General features: G+C 31.9%; 1 protein-coding gene across 4 annotated transcripts; it reads right to left on the bottom strand.

Annotated features, from left to right (window-relative positions):
* Positions 1-697: 697 nt before the first annotated feature.
* Positions 698-5,369, bottom strand: LOC108223799 (reticulon-like protein B8). Of its 4 annotated transcripts, none has more exons than XM_017398219.2 (6): positions 5,188-5,369; positions 3,518-3,711; positions 2,888-3,068; positions 2,657-2,798; positions 2,062-2,131; positions 698-1,117 (listed from the first exon to the last, which is right to left on the bottom strand). In XM_017398219.2, exons 2-6 carry the CDS (start codon positions 3,699-3,701, stop codon positions 948-950), a joined length of 747 nt encoding a protein of 248 aa, XP_017253708.1. In that variant the 5' UTR covers positions 3,702-3,711; positions 5,188-5,369; the 3' UTR covers positions 698-947. The 4 variants fall into 4 exon arrangements, with proteins under 4 accessions (XP_017253708.1, XP_017253710.1, XP_063949840.1 ...); XM_017398221.2 differs by having other exon boundaries at positions 3,518-3,705; positions 5,188-5,329; XM_064093770.1 differs by lacking the exon at positions 2,062-2,131 and having other exon boundaries at positions 5,188-5,347.
* Positions 5,370-19,935: the final 14,566 nt, after the last annotated feature.

A 19,935-nucleotide genomic window follows, 5' to 3' on the forward strand; every position in this document is an offset into this window, starting at 1 on the left:
TTCCAAACATCAATCCTAGTATCCTACAACTATTACTTCGCTCATACATACTCCCTCCGTCCCACCATGATGTTTTTTTTTTGCTAATTTCCGTCCCACCATGATGTTTACGTTCACTGTTTGCACGCATTTGGAGGCTCTTATAAAGTATAGTATAATAATGTTTTTTTAACTTTTTTTTTGAATAAAAGTTTAAACGTCAAACTTTTTTTTAGAATTTTAAAATATATATATATATATATATATATATATATAATATAAATATACTTTATAGGAGTCTTAAAATACGTGTCAAAAAATAACGTAAAGTGCACACCATGCCTATCAAAGTAATGCGCTGATAATAAAATTATAATTTGCAGAAGATTTAACTAGAGTCTTCATCTTCATCTACAATAGTCAGACAACCCATTACTTCACAAAACTTTAACTACCCGTGATTGTAAACCAGGAGGTTGTGATGACTTGTCTGACTATCGTAGATTGTAAGTTTCTAGATGCTTAACTATTTAACTGAGTTTTTTTAAACATAATCTCGCGTTCAGTTTTTTTAAAACTTAATTTCATGATTGTAAGTTTCTAGATGCTTAATGATTTAACTGAAAGTGTATTTCACTCGGTGCCGAAAGTTTTAGACTTTTAGTTGAGTACGGTTATGAAACACAGCACTAATCCCTCCAAAAAAAAAAATGGCAACTAGAAAGGATAAAAGTACTATTATGAAATTGCCAGACGAGAAAATCACTTGTAGGATGCAGATGCAGATCCCTAAAGGAGAGTCTAACATTAATGTCATCGACTTACATATGGGTCTGGGTCTTGAAGAATGCCATCCTGACAAATTTAAATGACTGCATAATGTATCAGGGAAACTGGTTATGCAGAACATTCGAGTTTTTGCTGCTTCAGCAATCAAAATAGCCATACAAATATAGGCTCAATGAAATCTACATAGACTTCTTCCTAGTGAATCTCCTTGTAGGCACCTTACTGAGCACACGAGCATCTAGTTTACGGTAATTATGCTGTAGCTGCCCCAGCACCTTGTAAATGAAGTTATCAATTTGGTCATCATATCTCTCATATAGAACTGGTAGGGTGTGGGCAGCAACAAAACCTGCATCAAAGAGTGATTTTTTATATAAAATAAAAGCATACTTACATGCTATAAAATGAACATATGACATGCTAGAACTACTGCAGGGAATTTCTTCACTGTAGTCATGCAATCTTGGAAAGATCCTAATTCCTAGCAACTGGTCCATGCAGAAGTGCTAAATCGCAATAGAAGATGCAACATACAATAGATATGACTGGATATCATCTAGTTTTCTCCAGACACAATCACACAGGGTCCTCGGATCAGTTCCAATCTATTTGCGTTCCCAGATCGTATGGGGGTTATTTCAGTCAACTCAGAGTTTTTATGCACCATAATATCTATACTATATTATTGAAGCTAAACATGCAAAAGTTTGGTCGTTGGTTTGTAGTACGGTACTATGCATTATAACCGTTGGATCACTTGAATAATATTGATTAAAACCATTAGATTAAATTTGCTATATTTATGCTACTAAAGGTGTAAGGTTGAATCCCATCAAAAACATATTATAATAATTATTAATTGAAACACACATAATAAAATTATTAATTACCAAAAACCATCTGTGCATCGCACGGGTTATAGGCTAGTATAGTATTATTTATAAATAAGTAAATATTGGAAAGTCCCAAAAAAAACCTATCTAGTAACCATTTCCGAAATCAAAAAGTTTTACATTAACATAATACAATATGCAACACAAAAGTGATATATGTGGTGTTTATTTCATTATTATATATTGACCAAATATCAGCATAACAGTGATTCCCGCAGACACGTTCTCAAGAGTCACTATAAGTTATGTCTGGTGCTCACAAGTCATATGGAAAATTGAACTTATTTAAATTGCTACATAACATCACTGCCACCATCTACATAGCTCTTCATTCAACAACTTAATTTAATAAAGATTTTATATCAGAGCCTGTGCTTGCGTAAACGATAGTATTTCTTACCAATATACAGAACAGTGAGGAAATTGCACCAGCTTCCAATAATGGCAGCAACAAACAAACTTCCTACAACCTTCAAAAGAGTATAAATGTCAAGAGTCTGTTATATCAAAATATATGCACTTGAATGGCAGAATTCTTCGTACATAAAGTGTATAAATAACTAGAAATAGAAGAAGCAGCTTAAGGGGTATCACATCAATCAGTATAAACCAGATTATTTAGTCAAGGAAATTTTAACAAATTTAATATATTGAAGATATATTATTCTCTTCCATTCATCAACACATTGAGGGGAACTTATGGTATAAATCCAAAAGCCCATATCACTTTTAGCTTATCTACACACAAATTTCCAAGAAATTACAACTGTCACCAGATTTCAGAGGAGGAATGTGTATCTAGAGGACGGTAATATGTTCCAAAAACACAATTAAAATTCAAGACTGCTTTATGGTGAAAACAAATCAAGACATACAGTAGCAATGACTATCAAGAAGCTTCTGCAGTTTGAAGTTTTGAAAACAGAGTGAAGAAAGGTTCAGTTGTGATGTTTAAGAATTGTATCAAGCTATTGAGAGAAGATTGACAAGTATACCCCAAGAAATTGCCTAATATCTCCTCTGCAAGCAACATTTTGAAGGAATCCCAATCCAACGTTGACCTCGGAGCCTACAAAGGAGCCGATGTTGACAAATACATCTTCAGGCAGAACCAAACGAGGAACTTCAGACGGAGATCTATTACCAATGATAAATCAACAAATAAATATGACCACAATTAGCATAAGCTAATACTATGAAGGAATTACTAGAAATCTGTTGTGTACCTGTTCAAGAGACCTGATGCATTTGACAAAAGAAACTGAGCAACCATACCAATAACCAGGGCAAAACATAAGAGAGAAAGAAAATTGTAATTGAGCCATTCAAAGAGCACCCAGACTACAGTAGCACTGGTTAAAACACTTGCCGAGATCTTCTTGTTCCTCCACAACATACAATCAGCAGCTACACATAGTTATGAATTTAAAATTAGAGAAGGCTGAATCATCTACAACAGGATAAAAGAAATAACTTTATGGCCTGTTTGGGAACTTGAATTTCATTCTGGATCTGACAAATGACATGTTTAAATACACAAAAAAAGTTGGACCGGATTTCATATGAAATCCATGATATTCAAATACTAGTATAAAGTTGAGAATTTGAAATGACACCCCAAATCATGTCATTTGAAATCCAAAATTTGAAATGAAAGGCATGTTCCCAAACGCAATCTTAGGGGTCTTGGTTGTGTCTCGGATCTACATACATGTATACCTGTTAAGGTCTCATAAAGATAATAACTACACCTTTATAGATGTTGTATGGAACACAATTGAGACGGGGCATATATATACTTAGACCCTCAAACATTTAAAATAGACTCTTCTGATAATAAAGAATAGATACAGTACGTTTTCCACCCCCCAAAACATGGTGAACGGGTTTCTGGCGCCCAAAGAGTTTGTTGAATTGAGAAGAGACTGACTTTGAAACCTCCTCCTCAAAAAAAGACCCAGATTTCTGTCTTGAAAGACCATCTGCAAGTGTGCCCATGACATTATGCAAGAGTCTCTCAGATGTTATCTCCTCAGGCATGGCTCTGACACTTCATAAAGGTAGTGAGATTACAGTTAGATAAAAAGTTCAGACTTCTGAGCTTTTCTCTTAAACTCTATATTTGACAAACAGCAAAGCACCTACACTACATTTTAAAAATTCAGCAGGGTTTATAGATATAAGTTATAATGACAATATCTAAAGACAAAGTAGACACAACCGGAAGCACAAGAACCTTTGATATATAAAGAGACGAAACCTAAACAGATAGGAGATTGCATTACGATATTTTGCACGGGTTTGTCTTTCAACAGTAGCAGTGAGCAAGCAAAAAGACCAAATATTGTCAATATAGTAGCTTAGACCATAAATTCATCTCCTACGCACCGAGAAACAAGTGGATGTCAGGATGGTGAAAGTCTTGATTTTTTGGACTTGCATAATATACTAAGCCACTAATTCAGTCGGATTTCTATAAGTATTCACTTCTAAATTTTTCAACAAAAGAAAGTACAAAGATCTATCAGGTGATAAAACAGAAACAAAATACATTGATTAGAACAATACCAAACAATTAGAGTGAGGTGAAATGTACAATTTTTATCGAACCACTACACTTGTTAACAGTTTGTCCTGATGCTGGAAACCAGGGAACCGATCCAGAAAAGAAACCAAGTTCATGAAATATAGAGAGTTCCACTATCCATAACACACACACACATAGAATTAAAAGTACTTGCTGAATCATCAATCATAGATAGGGCTACAATCAGAATTAAAAAGTGACATCGATAATTATGATGTGACCTGGGTTTGGGTACATGATAAAAAGGTGGAAAATGAGAATCAATTTATCACACTTTCCACACACACACACACAAAGCAAAAGCGCAAAGAGGTCTCCCCCTGGAAAGCTTAAAACTTTAAAACCACGCTAAGAGCACAAAAAAGTCTACTCATAATAATATGGGGGATTTGTTCCACTTATTATGTTCATTAGTTCAAAGAGTCGGAGACAACGAATTCGAAGTAAATCAGAAGCAAACTGAGGATCTAAACCAGACACAATAATATAGTATACCTGACCAATCAACACCAAAAATAATAAGAAATAAATAGCAAAAACCCTCATGACATCAAAGGTCAACTCAAGCAAATATTATAAATGGCCAATATAATACACACACATATATATAAGTCAAGAGAATAAACAGTACCAGAATCAATAATCATAAACGGGTCAAAGGTTCAGACACAAATTTACACAAGAAAGCCCCAAAACGAACTTCACTTGCAAAAAACTGACCCAAATATGTACACGCTCATAAATAGAAAAAAGAACACACAGGCAAAAACCAAACAATAAATATCAAAGCAAATCAAAGTCCTTTAAGAAAAGAAAAACGCTTTAATCATTAAAATCTGGCCCTTTTTTCAACTCGAAAAGAGTATAGATACAGATTCTAAAAGTTAAAGAAGCAAATAGTATTATAGAAAGCCGATAAGATGAACAAGAACTTCTCACCAAGAACAACAGAGGTTGATTAATCACCAGTGTTCGAAGGAAGATGTAGTAGATAGAAGTTCGAGAGCAATAATTACACACAAACTACGAGTGTTTTTTGTTTGTTGAATATTCACACACGAGCGGATTAGTGAACTGCTGCTGGGGAGTAGTATTTGTTTTGTTTTACATTTATTTTTTTAAAGACAAATAGTTTGTGGACCACCAAGGATTTCTTGATGTGTTTGTCTAGATTTTTTTTTCTTGATAATGTTTGTCTAGAATTTTAAATATGCCTTTTCATTAAAAAGGTAAGATGTGCTTCTTAGTTAATGCATTTAAATGAAATTTTAATGAATTTTATATAAAGGGAATTTTAATAAATTGATATTATTTTAGTTTTATGTGGAATTTAAATAAGCTATCATAGAAGTATGAGATTAAATACAAATCTCATAGATTTTAGTGATATTTCGTATAATTTAAAATTTATTGAACAATCTCATAAAATCTATCATTTTATGAAATTTAAAAAAATTATTAATATTCCAATATCAACAGATTTCAATAGACTTAAATAATTTCAATCAAATACCATTAGATTTAAAGTACAATTTAAATTCTTGATTGATTATCAACAGTTTTGTAACATAACTTAAAATCATAATTGAATATTCCAAGATTCTGATACATTTTATAAATTTCGAATTGAATATTCACGGATTTCATAATTAAAAATCTCAATTGAAAACAACTTTTACAGCTCCCGCGGTTACACCGTTAAGAACATTTTTTGTATTATGTCATGAGTCCATGTCATGTAATAGCTTTTTACAGCAATATTGGCATGGTATTTATTGGAGGAAGCATGATTATAAAAATTAGGATTCGGAACTAATTAGTAAATCTATGGATTCAGGATTTATTGAAGATTTATTAGAGATTTGTTTGATAAATTGAAGAAGTTTAGTCAAATTGGAATACAATTGATAAATTGCTAAAATATTTTTTTAAATTAATTGGGTTTTTAAAAATAAATCGGGGATTTTTAGAATACTAGACGGAAGATATAATATCTTTTTTTATGTGCATGATTAGGGTCAAGTTGTTTATCCACGGTTTAGACATTCATTCTATGATTTTGAATTAAATTTTAATGAATTTTATATAAAGTGAATTTAATAAATTTATATTATTCTAGTTTTACGCGGAATTTAAATAAACTATCGTAGAAGGATGAGATTAAATACAAATCTCATAAATTTAAGTGATATTTCATATAATTTAAAATTTATTGGACAATCTCATGAAATTTATCATTTTATAAAGTTAAAAAAATATTAGTAGTTCAATATCAACAGATTTCAATAGATTTAAATAATTTCAATCAAATACCATTAGATTTAAAGTACAATTTAAATTCGTGATTGATTTTCAACGGTTTTGTAACATAACTTAAAATCTTAATTGAATATTTCAAGACTTTGATACATTTTTTAAAATTCGAGTTGAATATTCTCGGATTTCATAATTGAAAATCTCAACTGAAAACACCTTTTACAGCTCACGCGGTCACACCGTTAAGAACATTTCTTGTAATCGCACAAGTTTTGTATTATGTCATGGGGTTATATATCAAACAGGCTACCCATTACATCAAAATATCTCACTTTAACCACTCATCTCATCGTGGACTCGTTTAAGCCACTATAAACCAAATATAAATCATTTTACCCACATCGCTATTCATACTTTTTCATTTAATCATTTATCAAAATCAACCGTTTATTTTTTTGCTACAAAACCACTTCGAGTAGCTTCATAATTGTCTCTAATATTTATCAAAATAATTTAGGAATTTCTAAAACAACATAGTTAGGGTGATCACATAAATATATACTTATAACTAAATATATTTTTTTGAATACATAGCTATGTTGCTTTATTAATTCCCAAATTATTTTGATAGATACTAGAGACAATTATGAAGGTACTCGAAGTGGTATTGTAGTAAAAAAACAAACGGTTAATTTTTAATAAATGATTAAGTAAAAAGGTTTGAATAGTAACGTGGGTAAAATGATATATATTTTGTTTATAGTGGCTTAAACGAGTCCCCGATAAGATGGGTGACTAAAATGAGATATTTTTACGCAATGGGTGGCAAGTTTGATATATAACCCTTATGTCATGGGACCGTGTCATGTAATAGCTTTTTACAGCAATATTGGCATGGTATTTATTGGAGGAAGCATGATTATAAAAATTAGGATTCGGAGCTAATCAATAAATCTATTGATTCAGGATTTATTGGAGGTTTATTAAAGATTTGTTTGATTAATCGAAGAGGTTTAGTCAAATTGGAATATAATCGAAAAATTGCTAAATTTTTTTAAAATTAATTGGGTATATTTAAATAAGAGTAGTGCTACATGCACAGAATTTGGTACAGAATTTTGCACAAAATGAGGTGGCAAATGAGGTAGAAAGTTTTAATTGGTGCTATTAATGCATATACATAGGGTCCATTCCAATCAAAAGACATAATCATTATGTGAATGTTTTTGTACCCAATTTTGTGCCTCTAGCATTTTTCTTTAAATAAATCAGGGATTTTAGAACACTGGACGGAAGATATAATATCTTTTTTTATGTGCGTGATTAGGATCAAGTTGTTTATCCACGGTTTAGACACTCATTCTATGATTTTGATCTTTTCGCAATAAAAAATTATAGACAATTTGTTGCCAAGAATCACTTGACGGATCTTCATCCTAATGTTAAACAAACAATCTCTTCATTTTCTTTTGTTGGTCAATTTTAATGTCATACTTTTTGTTTCACAATTTATTTTCATCAATTGAATTATAAAGTTTGTTACATCTTTTCTTACAACTAGCGATCTTGCCCGTTCTACGCACACAGTAAAAGTTATCATTTTAAATTTATTATAAACAATTATTTTTGACTATTCACTCAATCAATGAAACACAACTTACAAATTTTAATGCGTTTTTAGTTACATTCACAAACAGTTATAAGTTTTCAAAATATTTTTTAATGTTGATGTTTTTCAAGCTATAAAATCATCGACGAACAATGGCAAGATAAAAGATTTTGAAAGGCATATGTTCAGCCTATTTGTATTTAAAGAGGTACAACTCAATTCAGATAAGAAAGCTCAGTAAATAGCAAGTCATCGGAATCCGTACGAAGAACGTCAAATGATTTATGGGAATTATATGTCAGATAAATTCCAGGATGCTGCTGCACACCACTGAAAGAAGTTCATTAATATGTTCAAGCCTTAGTGCACAAATAATCTTTTGTGGCACGTCCAGGAGTTCAGAAGATATAAAGTTCTATACTTTATTTCATCAGAAGATTCCATTTAATGAAGATGTACTTACAAGACGAAGACTCGACGAACAAACCAAATTCTTAATGTTTATTTGACAGAGAATATTTGATTTAACTAGATACAGATGAACCAGACAGTACATCTGTGTATCAGTTATTCAAATTAAATATTTGAAGTCAAGCAGAAGTGGTAGTTCGATCGATCGACAATTCAAGAAGAAGTTATTAAAGTTTAAAGAAGACGGGATGCTGTACTACTGAAGATTGGGTGATTTAATATTTAATAGACTATTATTTCACTTCTCAAATAATTATATTAATTGTGTAATTTATTTATTAAATTAATTCACTCTCGAATTAATTTAATTTATGAATTTATATGATTAACTTAATTAAGTGGATAATTTTCTATTTTATATATATCTCAAAATTACATCATTTATCACCTAAATCACCTCAGCAAGACAATCTAAGATTGTCTTGCCGAGTGCACCACATTCTGCCAAGACAACTCGGTTGTCTTACCGAATGCATGTGTAAAGCAGCAAGACAATCTCAAAGAGATTGTCCTACCGACGATTCAAGAAAGCAGCAAGACAATCTCCAAGAGATTGTCCTACCGACGATTCAAGAAAGCAGCAAGACAATCTCCAAGAGATTGTCCTACCGAAGCAATTGCCTGCAAGACAATAGATTGTCTGACCGAGACATGAACTCTTGCAAGACAATTATGAATTGTCTGACCGATGGAAGGCTTCCAAGATAATTCTTGATTGTCTGGCCGAATGGTTCCTGCAGACAATTCTAATTGTCTGACCGAAGGTCATTTGTCTTGCCCTTCCTGTAAATTGTCTTTTTGCCATGCTTTTGGCTTGCTAGGCAATTGTAATTGTCTTGCCCTTGATAAATTGTCTTTTCTACTTGTAATTGTCTTGTCTTTGCATTGTCTTACAAGTACAAAGCTTTGCCTATATATATGGCTTAGCTTCTTCATTTCTAAGTGTTCATCACTTTGTAAAGAAAAGCATTTGTAAAGCCTTCAAGTTGTTTGTAACTTGCTTGATCGTTATATCCACGGTTTTCTGTGCTTTGATAACCCGGTTGTTTTAATCACTAAATCTAGAATATACCCTGTCGAATTTATTCTGCGAACTTTAGTGGACATTAAAACTGAACCATATTAATTATATAACGACTTCAAACATTGTTATATTAATTAATTATAATCTGATTAACAAGTTTTATTCAATCAGATTCACTTCCGCGATAATTTGGTATCGATTGTATTCAACCCCCCCCCCTTCTACAATCGTATCTGGACCTAACAGATTTTAAATTTAATTGTGAATCTCAAATGAAGTAATCGATACTGGAGTCTCAAGTAATATAAATAACAATCATTGTGAGATGAACTAAAGTAAGGCAACTTTAAAGGAGTTATTGAAATAAAGGAAAACATCATCCGAATCCAGTTTCAAAGATTAACAGCAACATGAGAAGCATGATCCCGCGCTTAAATTTAAACAGCTCAAGTAAGCACCAAGATAATGAATAACCTTGCAAAATAAAATCATAAAGAGGTTGTAAAAGAAGCTAACCATTTTCACTCTCTTAATAGTTGATTTTGATGTTCGTGGTGTCACGTCGCCTTCCGAAAGATTTATAGTAGAGGCCTAGATTAAAACATGTAATGCACTTATCTTGTAAGCGTTAAATGAGTAATAGTTATAACTTTTATATCATCAATGAAAATTGTTTGCGACAGACTATTAAGAGATTAAGTTGACGAATCAAACTCTCCTCTCCAATTGCGAAGGGTGTGCTGTTAGTTTTGGATGATGAACACATTGTAGAGGTAGAAGGAATTATATCACATGCATCACCAGCAAAATACAAGTTGCTCTTTGCTTTCACATTATCTTCATTAATCGATATTTTAAGCTTTAGCTCTTTTCCAGTTATATCTTTAATCACTTTAGGAAAATCATCAATACATTTATGGTTAAATTTTGTATAATTATCGTCCAAGTATTTAGAAATCATCTTAATTTTAGTAACCGGACCTTTAGCTTTTCAGAAATCATTTTTGTTGTGGTTGTACCAACCATCCTTTTGACTACTCGATCTATTTAAATAAAATTATATGCCTCAGTGGAGTCCTCGCCAAGAACTACCGTCCTATATCTGATGGACATACAAATTACGTAATTAGTTTTTAAACTCAATATTGGGTAAGTATAGAATTAGATATTTCTCATATTTGGCATCTAATATCACCTATTTTTTGTCACTGGAATACAATATTTTTAAGTATTACAGTTGAGCTTTCCATCTACTTGTTTGACCTCTGTCTCACAACCTTCATAACTATCATACCACCAACTGTTTTCTTCCACGCTCACAACTTTAAGTATGCAGTACACATGCTTTCGCGTCCAGAAATAAATGTTTTCTTAAATGGCTGCCAATTTTTGCATGTTCAAATCCACTGAAAATTGATGTAACTTAGCTCAACAGACCTTTATGTAGTATTTGTTAATCGTCTCGCTAAGTTGATTGAGTGTCATCATCTTCATAGTACGTCGCACAACTTTCTGTGTAAGTGTCGTTGCCTCGTCATCAGTAGTATATTTTTCTTCTTACAACATGTGCATTGATGTAATTCAAATTCATTATTTTGTGGCAATAAACATGTCATCAATATTATGTATTAGAGTATGAGTTTGATTTTTTTGTAATTACCTAGCTCTGACACATAACAATAACTGAATCAATGTCAAGTTTTATGTAAATTTTCGAAGACGGTTTAAATACTTGCAGATACATGGATACATACATACATACATATATACATACATACATACATACATACATACATACATAATACATACATGTGTGCTTGTGTGTGTTTTTAAATACCTTGGCGCCGACCAAAACTGAAATTGACTGGAATCTGTCTACAATCAAAAACTCCTTGACGAATGTTGGAACTGTTTGCTTGACTTGATCAATTCTTCGTTAGATTAATAAAATGATCATTCTCATTGTGTTGACGTTTAGTGCAATGGTCTGGTTCACAAACAACTAACACTGATTTTGATCTTCACATCTTCTTATGATAAGCGACATTGATCAGTCCATCTTTGGTTGTCTTTGCTTCATATTCTAAACACGAATAATCAGCGTGTTGATACTGAAATCTTCTGTTATTTGATATTGAATTGTCACACAACTTTCGTTCCTTATAACGTCTTGAACTTTATTCTTACAGAGGTTTGAACATATTAATGATCTTCTTTCAGTGGATTGTCGCTTCAGTTTGCTAGATTGCATCTTTCCGCATATATTGGATCTTTAACCTGTTGATCCTTGTATTGTTTCCTGGCTTTTTACTGTGTTGAGTTAACACTATTACATTATATGTAACGTTATGCTTTACAACCTTTATTTCACTTGTGAGAATTCCTTGTCTTAAAAATTTATAATTTGGCAACCTATCTATCTATATTATAAAGGCTGTTGCGTAAATACGCTTGAAATGACCATTTCACCCAAAAGTATTTACTTCTATTACAAAAACACCACAACATACGTATAATATATATACGATCCTCAGTATCAAAATCGTTCTTTCCTTCCCCCGTTACACGTGCCACTCATCCCTTCTTCTATCATTCTCTCACCCTAAATAATCTAATACATTTCAAAATTTCAAAATTGATTGGAACTGACGAACTGTGGCAGGTAAAGCTTCGTCCCCGTTTAGTTATGTGCTTCTCTTTACTCTAATCCAAAATGACTCCACTGATTGTATCAGTTCTTCGTTTTTGTAGTTTTTACGATTTGATTGTCTTCTTGGAGTGGTAATTGGTGGATTCTTCGGAAGAGATTCCTTTGAAGTCGCCGCCACCGGACTTTGGTAATTTTTTCAAACCCATCTCTTCCTTTTATAGTTTTGTAAAAGATTTGCTTTGTACATATTTTGTGCTCCTGTAATTACTGTTGTTTCACTATATTTGTTTTGCATCTTTCAAAGCTCATGTTGATAGAGCTGATGTAATTAGTGTGTTTCACTATATTGTTCTCACTATATTACTGTTGATTAAATATTTCGTTGATTTATAAACTAATTTTTTGGATGTAATCTAAAATGTGTGAACTCTAAAATATAGGAATTGTAATTTGCACTCTAATTGTTTGATGTAATGCAAAGGACTGATGTACTTCTGCTACTGATTTTTTAGTTTTGATACTCTAATCCATTCTTTTGCTTTCTTTTAGTTATCAGTACATTCGATAAAATTTTAATCTTTCAGTGTCCAGATCAGTGATACTTTAAATTTCGAATAAATTTTTAGCACCTCGAGCCATGGAGAAACGAAAAAACAGCACAACAATCAAGCTGAAGAACGAGGCGACGGGTCTGATTCTTACCTTTTGCACTTCTTATTTTCAATTGTTGTTTGTTGACTAAACCAACTAATACTCCGGGAGCTGAAGGTTTAATCTTTCACATATATTGCAGGGGTGACATGTTCAAGTGGCCTTCTGGGAAAAATGAATTGCGTCGTGACTGGCTTCTTCGTGACTACAATACAGGTGAAACATTAACTAGAGCTTCGAAGTAAAAACATATGCTGTTAAAAATATATGCCTATTTGTTACCTAATTTATAAACATAATATTTGGTAGATGCGACCCTTGAGAAGAAATTATTGATTCACTGAATTATTTTAAGACAAGCTATCGAGTTATTTATACACCAGTGTACACCTCTTCCCCTATGCACGCACAAATTTTCCACCAGTATAGTGGTATAAGCAACTAGCTTCGAATAAAACATAACTCCTCAACTCTTATTTCATTTGGATTCCAATGGCCTATTTTAGATTATGTGTATATCATTGGAAGATGGAAATGGTCCAGGTATTCACTAGCAGATTATTAGAGACAATGAGGAGATATGGAGGTCCTGAAATATGCACACAAAAGAGTATTAATTGTAACCAATTAAGGCTTCTGAATTTACATCATTAATTCTATTACAAAAACTGATCTAGCATTTTCATTATTTTCATTGGTTTAGTAATGATATGGAGACTGATAAGTCTTTGAATTAAAATGGCTACATCATCCTGGCCAAGTTTCCAATATCTGTTATTTGCTACATTAGTTTATAATATTACATCAGTAAGTTTTAGGATTGATTGTCAAAACTAAGTAGTATATATAGATTCTGCTTTCGAGAGTATAGATTTATGTTCTGGTACAGGTACAGTCAACACACAAATACCTATGGTATTGATGTTATTGTGGAATGTAGATCTTCCATGACAATAATATAATTTGAGGTTTAAATGTCTCTTCTTCTCTGTTTGACTAATTAGATTTGTAAACCAATTAAATCATTCTTAGCTCTAAAGTGCAAAAAAATTGTTGCTACTATACTTGACCAGACATGCACACACGTATATACCAGAAATCTAGGACTCCATCTGATATACGGGATATGCACATGAATTCCAATATGAAATTTATGTTGTGTCCTGATTGGTTGGTTTTATGTGTGAGTGCTTAATGAGGTGTTTCGGATATAGATTGACAGCAGAGTACTGGTTTATATTGTATATGTACACTATTATATCTTAGGTATTTTGGTGATTGTTTGACAATTTAGGATGACCACTTATATTAACAAGACAAAGTGGCCAGAAAAGGCTCCAAAGAGTGAAGAAAAACGGAAGGATTTTATTGCTTCACTTCACAAGCGAAAGACAGAGCTGTTTATGGTCCTCATTGAGAAGAAGTTGCTGCCTCTACGGCCTGGTGTTACAAAGTAAGCTACTGGATTATCTAATATCTGAATGTTAAATTAGATGCAATTGAACATAAGGATGCACTCAAGCATCGGGTGAAATTAATATTAATGTTTTCTGAAGATGATATTTACCCATACTGTTATTATTTTGTATGTTCAAAATAATGCTCATGATTCCAATTCTTATTTATACTTTTAAAATTTTTAATTTGATATTTACAATCAATGTAAATTATCGACTTTGAATCTTACAATGTAGCTTCCAAAATAATATTTGGTGCTCGGACTCCACCCAGACATCCAAGCCATGGAGTAAAGAATTCAATTCAAGCACCAGGTATTTAGCTTCTCAGATGCTGAAGTTATCGAAATGTCTGTTTTCTATGTGCTTGAGTCATCATTGCAGAAAATGGAATGTCAACATTTATTTCTTTTGAATAATAGTCTCTTGCAATAGAGGTATGTTAATGCACGTGCTGAAGCTGCAATTGAGGCACACAAGTTTACTGCCCATGTAAGAAATCATCATCCATCACATAATTGTGAGTATAGCTTAGTAATTGATGTCACTCACTCACCCATGCCTTCACATAAATTATTCTCACATTTGATCGAGATTGGACTATAGAGATTTCTGTGTGGGCCTGATGTTTTATTTACATGATGTAACAGAAAAAGTTTTACAAACTTGGGGATACAAGAAAAACTTGCCAACATGCTACAAAAATTGAAGGAACGATTCAGCCTTCTAAAAAAATGAAAGTGTAATGTGCAAGAAGAGGGTGAAGAGATTACCTCAGTTAAAGAAATGAAAATAAAGAAAGCGGTGATTTGAAAAGAGGTAGACTTCAAAGTGGCATATGGCTTCCCCAAAATGCTTTTACTCAATATCAAACACTTTGTCTAATTTTGTTAATGTCTTTGTCTAACTTTGACTAATTTTGTAAAAATAAAATTATTGATTAAATTTTATTATGTCTTTCAAATACATAATTTTGTACCAATCCTATAATAAAAATTATATTCATTATTGGTTAACACTAAAAAAATATAAATATGCATAGAATGTATATTAAATTCTTTATATTTCAAAACCAAAAACGGAAATTCTAATCGCAAACAAAAAACTCTTTGGCAAAATACAAAAAAAAAAGTTAATAGCAAAAAATAAACAAACAATTTATTAACATAGAATTTACTTATTCATTAATTAATAAATTAGATACAATTATAGATTTATTGTAAAAACTTTATTTTACAAATGTAATTTTTTTTATCGTATTGGAAAAAGAATTTAATTATTCCCCCCACAACGCGGCAAAACATACTAAATAAAATTTTCATCTTATAGAAATGAAAATTTCTATAAAAACATACTTTTCTAGCAATCCTATAATGAAAATTATATTCATTATTGGTTAACACTTAACACTAAAAAAGTATAAATTCTTGACATTTCAAAACCAAAAAACAGGAATTCTATTCGCAAATAAGAACTTATCTACACAAATACAAAGAAAAAAAGAGAAGATACAAAAATAATAGCAAAAAAACAAAATCTATATTAACATGGAAAGTATTCATCAATTTATTAATTAATTAAATATGATTATAAATTTATTGTAAAAACTTTATTTTATAGATATAAAATTCTTTTGTCGTGTTGGAAAAAGAATTTAATTGATTCACCTGCAACGCGGGCAAACATACTAGTCTTTGATATTCTTTGTTAATTTATTATCAACCAGCACATTTATTTAATTATGAAGAGTATCACACACGATTTGCCAAGTCTATAAATAATATTTTATAGAGTTACATGGTTCTCTCATATAAAAGACACAATCATCAAAACACATCTCAGTCCTAAATTTTTTACTAACGATTCTCTTGCTTGTTTCTAGTTTGTCGGTGGTATCGTTCTTCGGTAATGATATTGTAATCCGTTGTATTTCGTAAAACTTTTGTAATACATATATATTGAACAATGATGAGCGAATATGTTTTAAGAAGACACTTTCGTAATGGACTTGGATTCTTTCATACCCTTCATTTTCTTGTCTCCTTCGAGTTTATATTTCATTTTATTATACGCACATCTAGCTGTTTCATAGATTATTGAATAAAAATAACGTTTAATACACGTTCTACCAAGACGATGAATGTGTGTTAGAGGCACAACCATATGTCCCTTTCGCGCTCTAGAGAGAACCAAGGCTTAAAATAGAACCATAGAACCAATTCTCAATCGTCGGATTCATTTGGATTCAATGGCTCAAGATTAACGTAGGGAATCTTAAAAAATAATATGACAATCAGTATAAAATATGTACAATCAATTATAAGGATAGTGATGTAATTTTACATATATTGTCATTTATTGAAAATCAATCAAAATCAATCATAAACAATAGTTACAACTTAGCTGTATGTATTACTTTCAGATTGTTTTTCATATTTTTCCATACACTACATCCCGCGTTCTTTCATTTGGTACTCAATGGAGGGCGTTCATGAAGAAACACGAATGTATACTTACGTCTCTTTATTTTAGGTTCTGCTGCTGCACACCAATTCTTATATATTTTGACAATCTACGTGTTTATCTTACATTATATATGTTGAAAATAACGGATCACAATCTGCTACTCAGCATTCCATGGGAGACTAATGAGCTCAATGAAGATATTTATGTGGATTCGTACAAGTACACATCACCTGACGGAGAAGAATATTGGATACCGAAATGTGATAAGAAGTCCAAGCCATATGTTAATCAGATGTTTCCAGATGTTGAAGCTGCATTTGAATTTTATACTGAATATGGGCGACTATGCGGGTTTGTTGTACGTAAGAGCTCTGCAAAATACAAAGGTGGAGTCATGACACATAAATATGTAGAGTGTGGTAGCGCCGGAAGGTTTGAGGAGAAAACGATTAAACGTAGAATGACTAATACTCGTAACTGTGAATGTGAGGCTAAGATAATTCTCAAGAATTGTCCAACTGGTTACTATATAGGGACTTTTGTATATAGGGACTTTTCTACATGACAACTATATTTTTATACATCAGGACTTTGAGGTTCTGCATTGGATTTTAACGGTTGATGGACCTTCAACTACAATAACCACTCGTACTATAATTCTTACAAAATGAACTGCGCTAATTTTGGCAGCTCTATTATTCTTACACATTTCCTCTTCACGTTTTATAATCTCAGTGTACTTTAAATTTACCTTTACTTGATTTCTTTTTTAAAGTGAATATACACAAAGGTTCTGCTATGGAACCCTTTTTTAAAGTGAATATACACAAAGGTTCTGCTACAGAACCCTTTTTTAAAGTGAATATACACAAATGTTCTGCTACAGAACCCTTTTTTAAAGTGAATATACACAAAGGTTCTGCTACAGAACTCTTATTAATACTTGAAGATTTAAAGGGTTCCTAGACCAAGGTTTCTAAGAGGAACATGATCCCTTGTACCACGATTAGGTAATGAGGAATAAAATAAAAATCTCCAAACATAGTCATCCCACTATATCTATGATTCACAAGATCGAAGATACAAAAATTAATAAAGGTAGCTAATAGAAACTTGTAAGTTTCGCATCGGAAATTTAACTTTGGTGATGATATTTCATTCAAATGATCTGTAATGTACCAGTTTTTTCCCAATGAACACAAATAATCAATCCATCATAACTATGCTTAGTTATTTCGAACAACCAAATTGCAAACTTGGTGGATTTGACTTCTTATAGACAGAGGTTCAACATATGAACTTCAATGTTTGTACCACTTTTTTCCAATTCCACACAAATACTCATCCCACCATAAGTATGCTCAGTCATTTCAAACAACCAAATTGTAATCTTGTTGGATTTGACTTCCTATATACAGAGGTTCAGCATATGAACCTTTATGTGCCGCTTCAGAATTTTAGAATTGTACTAACACTTCAAATTGAACGCTCTCTACATTACAACCTTCTTTTTCATATCAACACCAAAACTTGTTGGTGTTGACTTCCAATAGATAGAGGTTCGTACTATGAACTTTAATGTTTGTGCCACTTTTTCCCCGATTCACACAAATACTCCTTCCACCATAACTATTCTCAGTCATTTCAAACAACCAAATTGTAATCTTGTTGGATTTGACTTCCCATATACAGAGGTTCTGCATATGAACATTTATGTAGCGGTTCAGTTAAGGTGGAGTTTTATGTGCCGCTTTATGTGCCACTTCAGTTATGGTGGAATTTTATATTTGTAATAACAATTCAATTCGAACGCTCTCTACTGTACAACATTCTTTTTCATATCAACAACAATACTCATTCCACGATAATTGTTTTTAATCACCTCCGACAACACACTTGAAAACATAGTGGATACGACTTCATCTAGACAGAGGTTCAGCATGTGAACATCAATATCCCCACTCGTAACTTTAGCTTTGTGATAAGACTTTCAATCGAACACCAACAAATTTTGGTAAAAAATCTAGTCTTAATCTTATCCATTGTGTTGTTATCGCACAATCTTCATTTGCACAGTTCTTCGTGCACTGCAGGTATAATCAATGGTTTCGTTAGTTCATCGACGAGTGTATGTATATATATGTATAAAACTGTTCTCACCTTCTATAGAGAAACTTGATTCGAAGATGCTGAAGATTTGATGATTCGAGAATGATTCGATGCTGCTGATGTAGTAGCGCTGGTGAATTTTGGAAAGTTGTCAATCAAATCAAAATTGAGCGCTGATTTTTATCTTAAATATTTTGGGTCTATAATGCCCTTGGCTATGTAACAAATATATTATATATTTTTTAATTTTAAAAAATTGTGGTTCTATGGTTCTATGGTTAGTGGTTCTCTCTAGAACATGACCCTGTCCCTTAAATATACGAAATAATCATCTAAAATGCTTGTTTGATGACGAGCTTTTATTAATCGTGAAAATCCTGCTAATAATAAAAAATTGAAATTATGAATGTTAGAGATCGTATCATTATATTCACGATTTTATTATATTTTTTAGTGTGTGTGATGGGTAACACTGACAATCTTTTCTTTCATATCCACTCTTTATTTTTTTTGTTTCATATTAAAATATTTTGATTATCAAAATATAATAATTATATAACTAAATATTTTTGATTTTAAATATTATTTATTCTAATATTATAACATTATGATAAATTTATCATACATGTCCAAAACCGGCCATCAATATCGAGGAATCAAAAACAGATTTGTCTGCTAGCAATTCTTATTCTTATTATCAAACATCATCTAAGTGATTATTAATTGGGATAATTAATTTATACGTCTTTGAACTTTGGTCCATTTTTGATTCGCGTCCTTGAACTAAGTTTGTCAATTTACGCATCCTCAAACTTTGTAAATTTCCAATTCAGGTCCTTCCGTCAGTTTTTGACTAACGGAAGTTAGTCAATTAGGGTTTTCAATTTGAGGGTTTTCGATTCGTTCATGGACTGATGAAATTGATAGTATGGGAAGTTTCGGGAGGTCAAACCGAACAGATTAATGTAGGTTTCAATGATGGAGGATTGCCGGA

This window comes from Daucus carota, chromosome 5 (assembly GCF_001625215.2).
Source record: "Daucus carota subsp. sativus chromosome 5, DH1 v3.0, whole genome shotgun sequence".
NCBI classification, from domain to species: Eukaryota; Viridiplantae; Streptophyta; class Magnoliopsida; order Apiales; family Apiaceae; genus Daucus; species Daucus carota.

What these genes read in the sequence shown, in the direction of transcription:
- LOC108223799 (XM_017398219.2), bottom strand. Translation starts at nt 3,701, where the DNA reads ATGCCTGAGGAGATAACATCTGAGAGACTCTTGCATAATGTCATGGGC. An exon ending in ATATTAGGCAATTTCTTGGG is followed by an intron (nt 2,132 to 2,656) that starts GTATACTTGTCA and finishes ACTCTTTTGAAG; the next exon opens with GTTGTAGGAAGTTTGTTTGT. An exon ending in CCTCACTGTTCTGTATATTG is followed by an intron (nt 1,118 to 2,061) that starts GTAAGAAATACT and finishes TCTTTGATGCAG; the next exon opens with GTTTTGTTGCTGCCCACACC.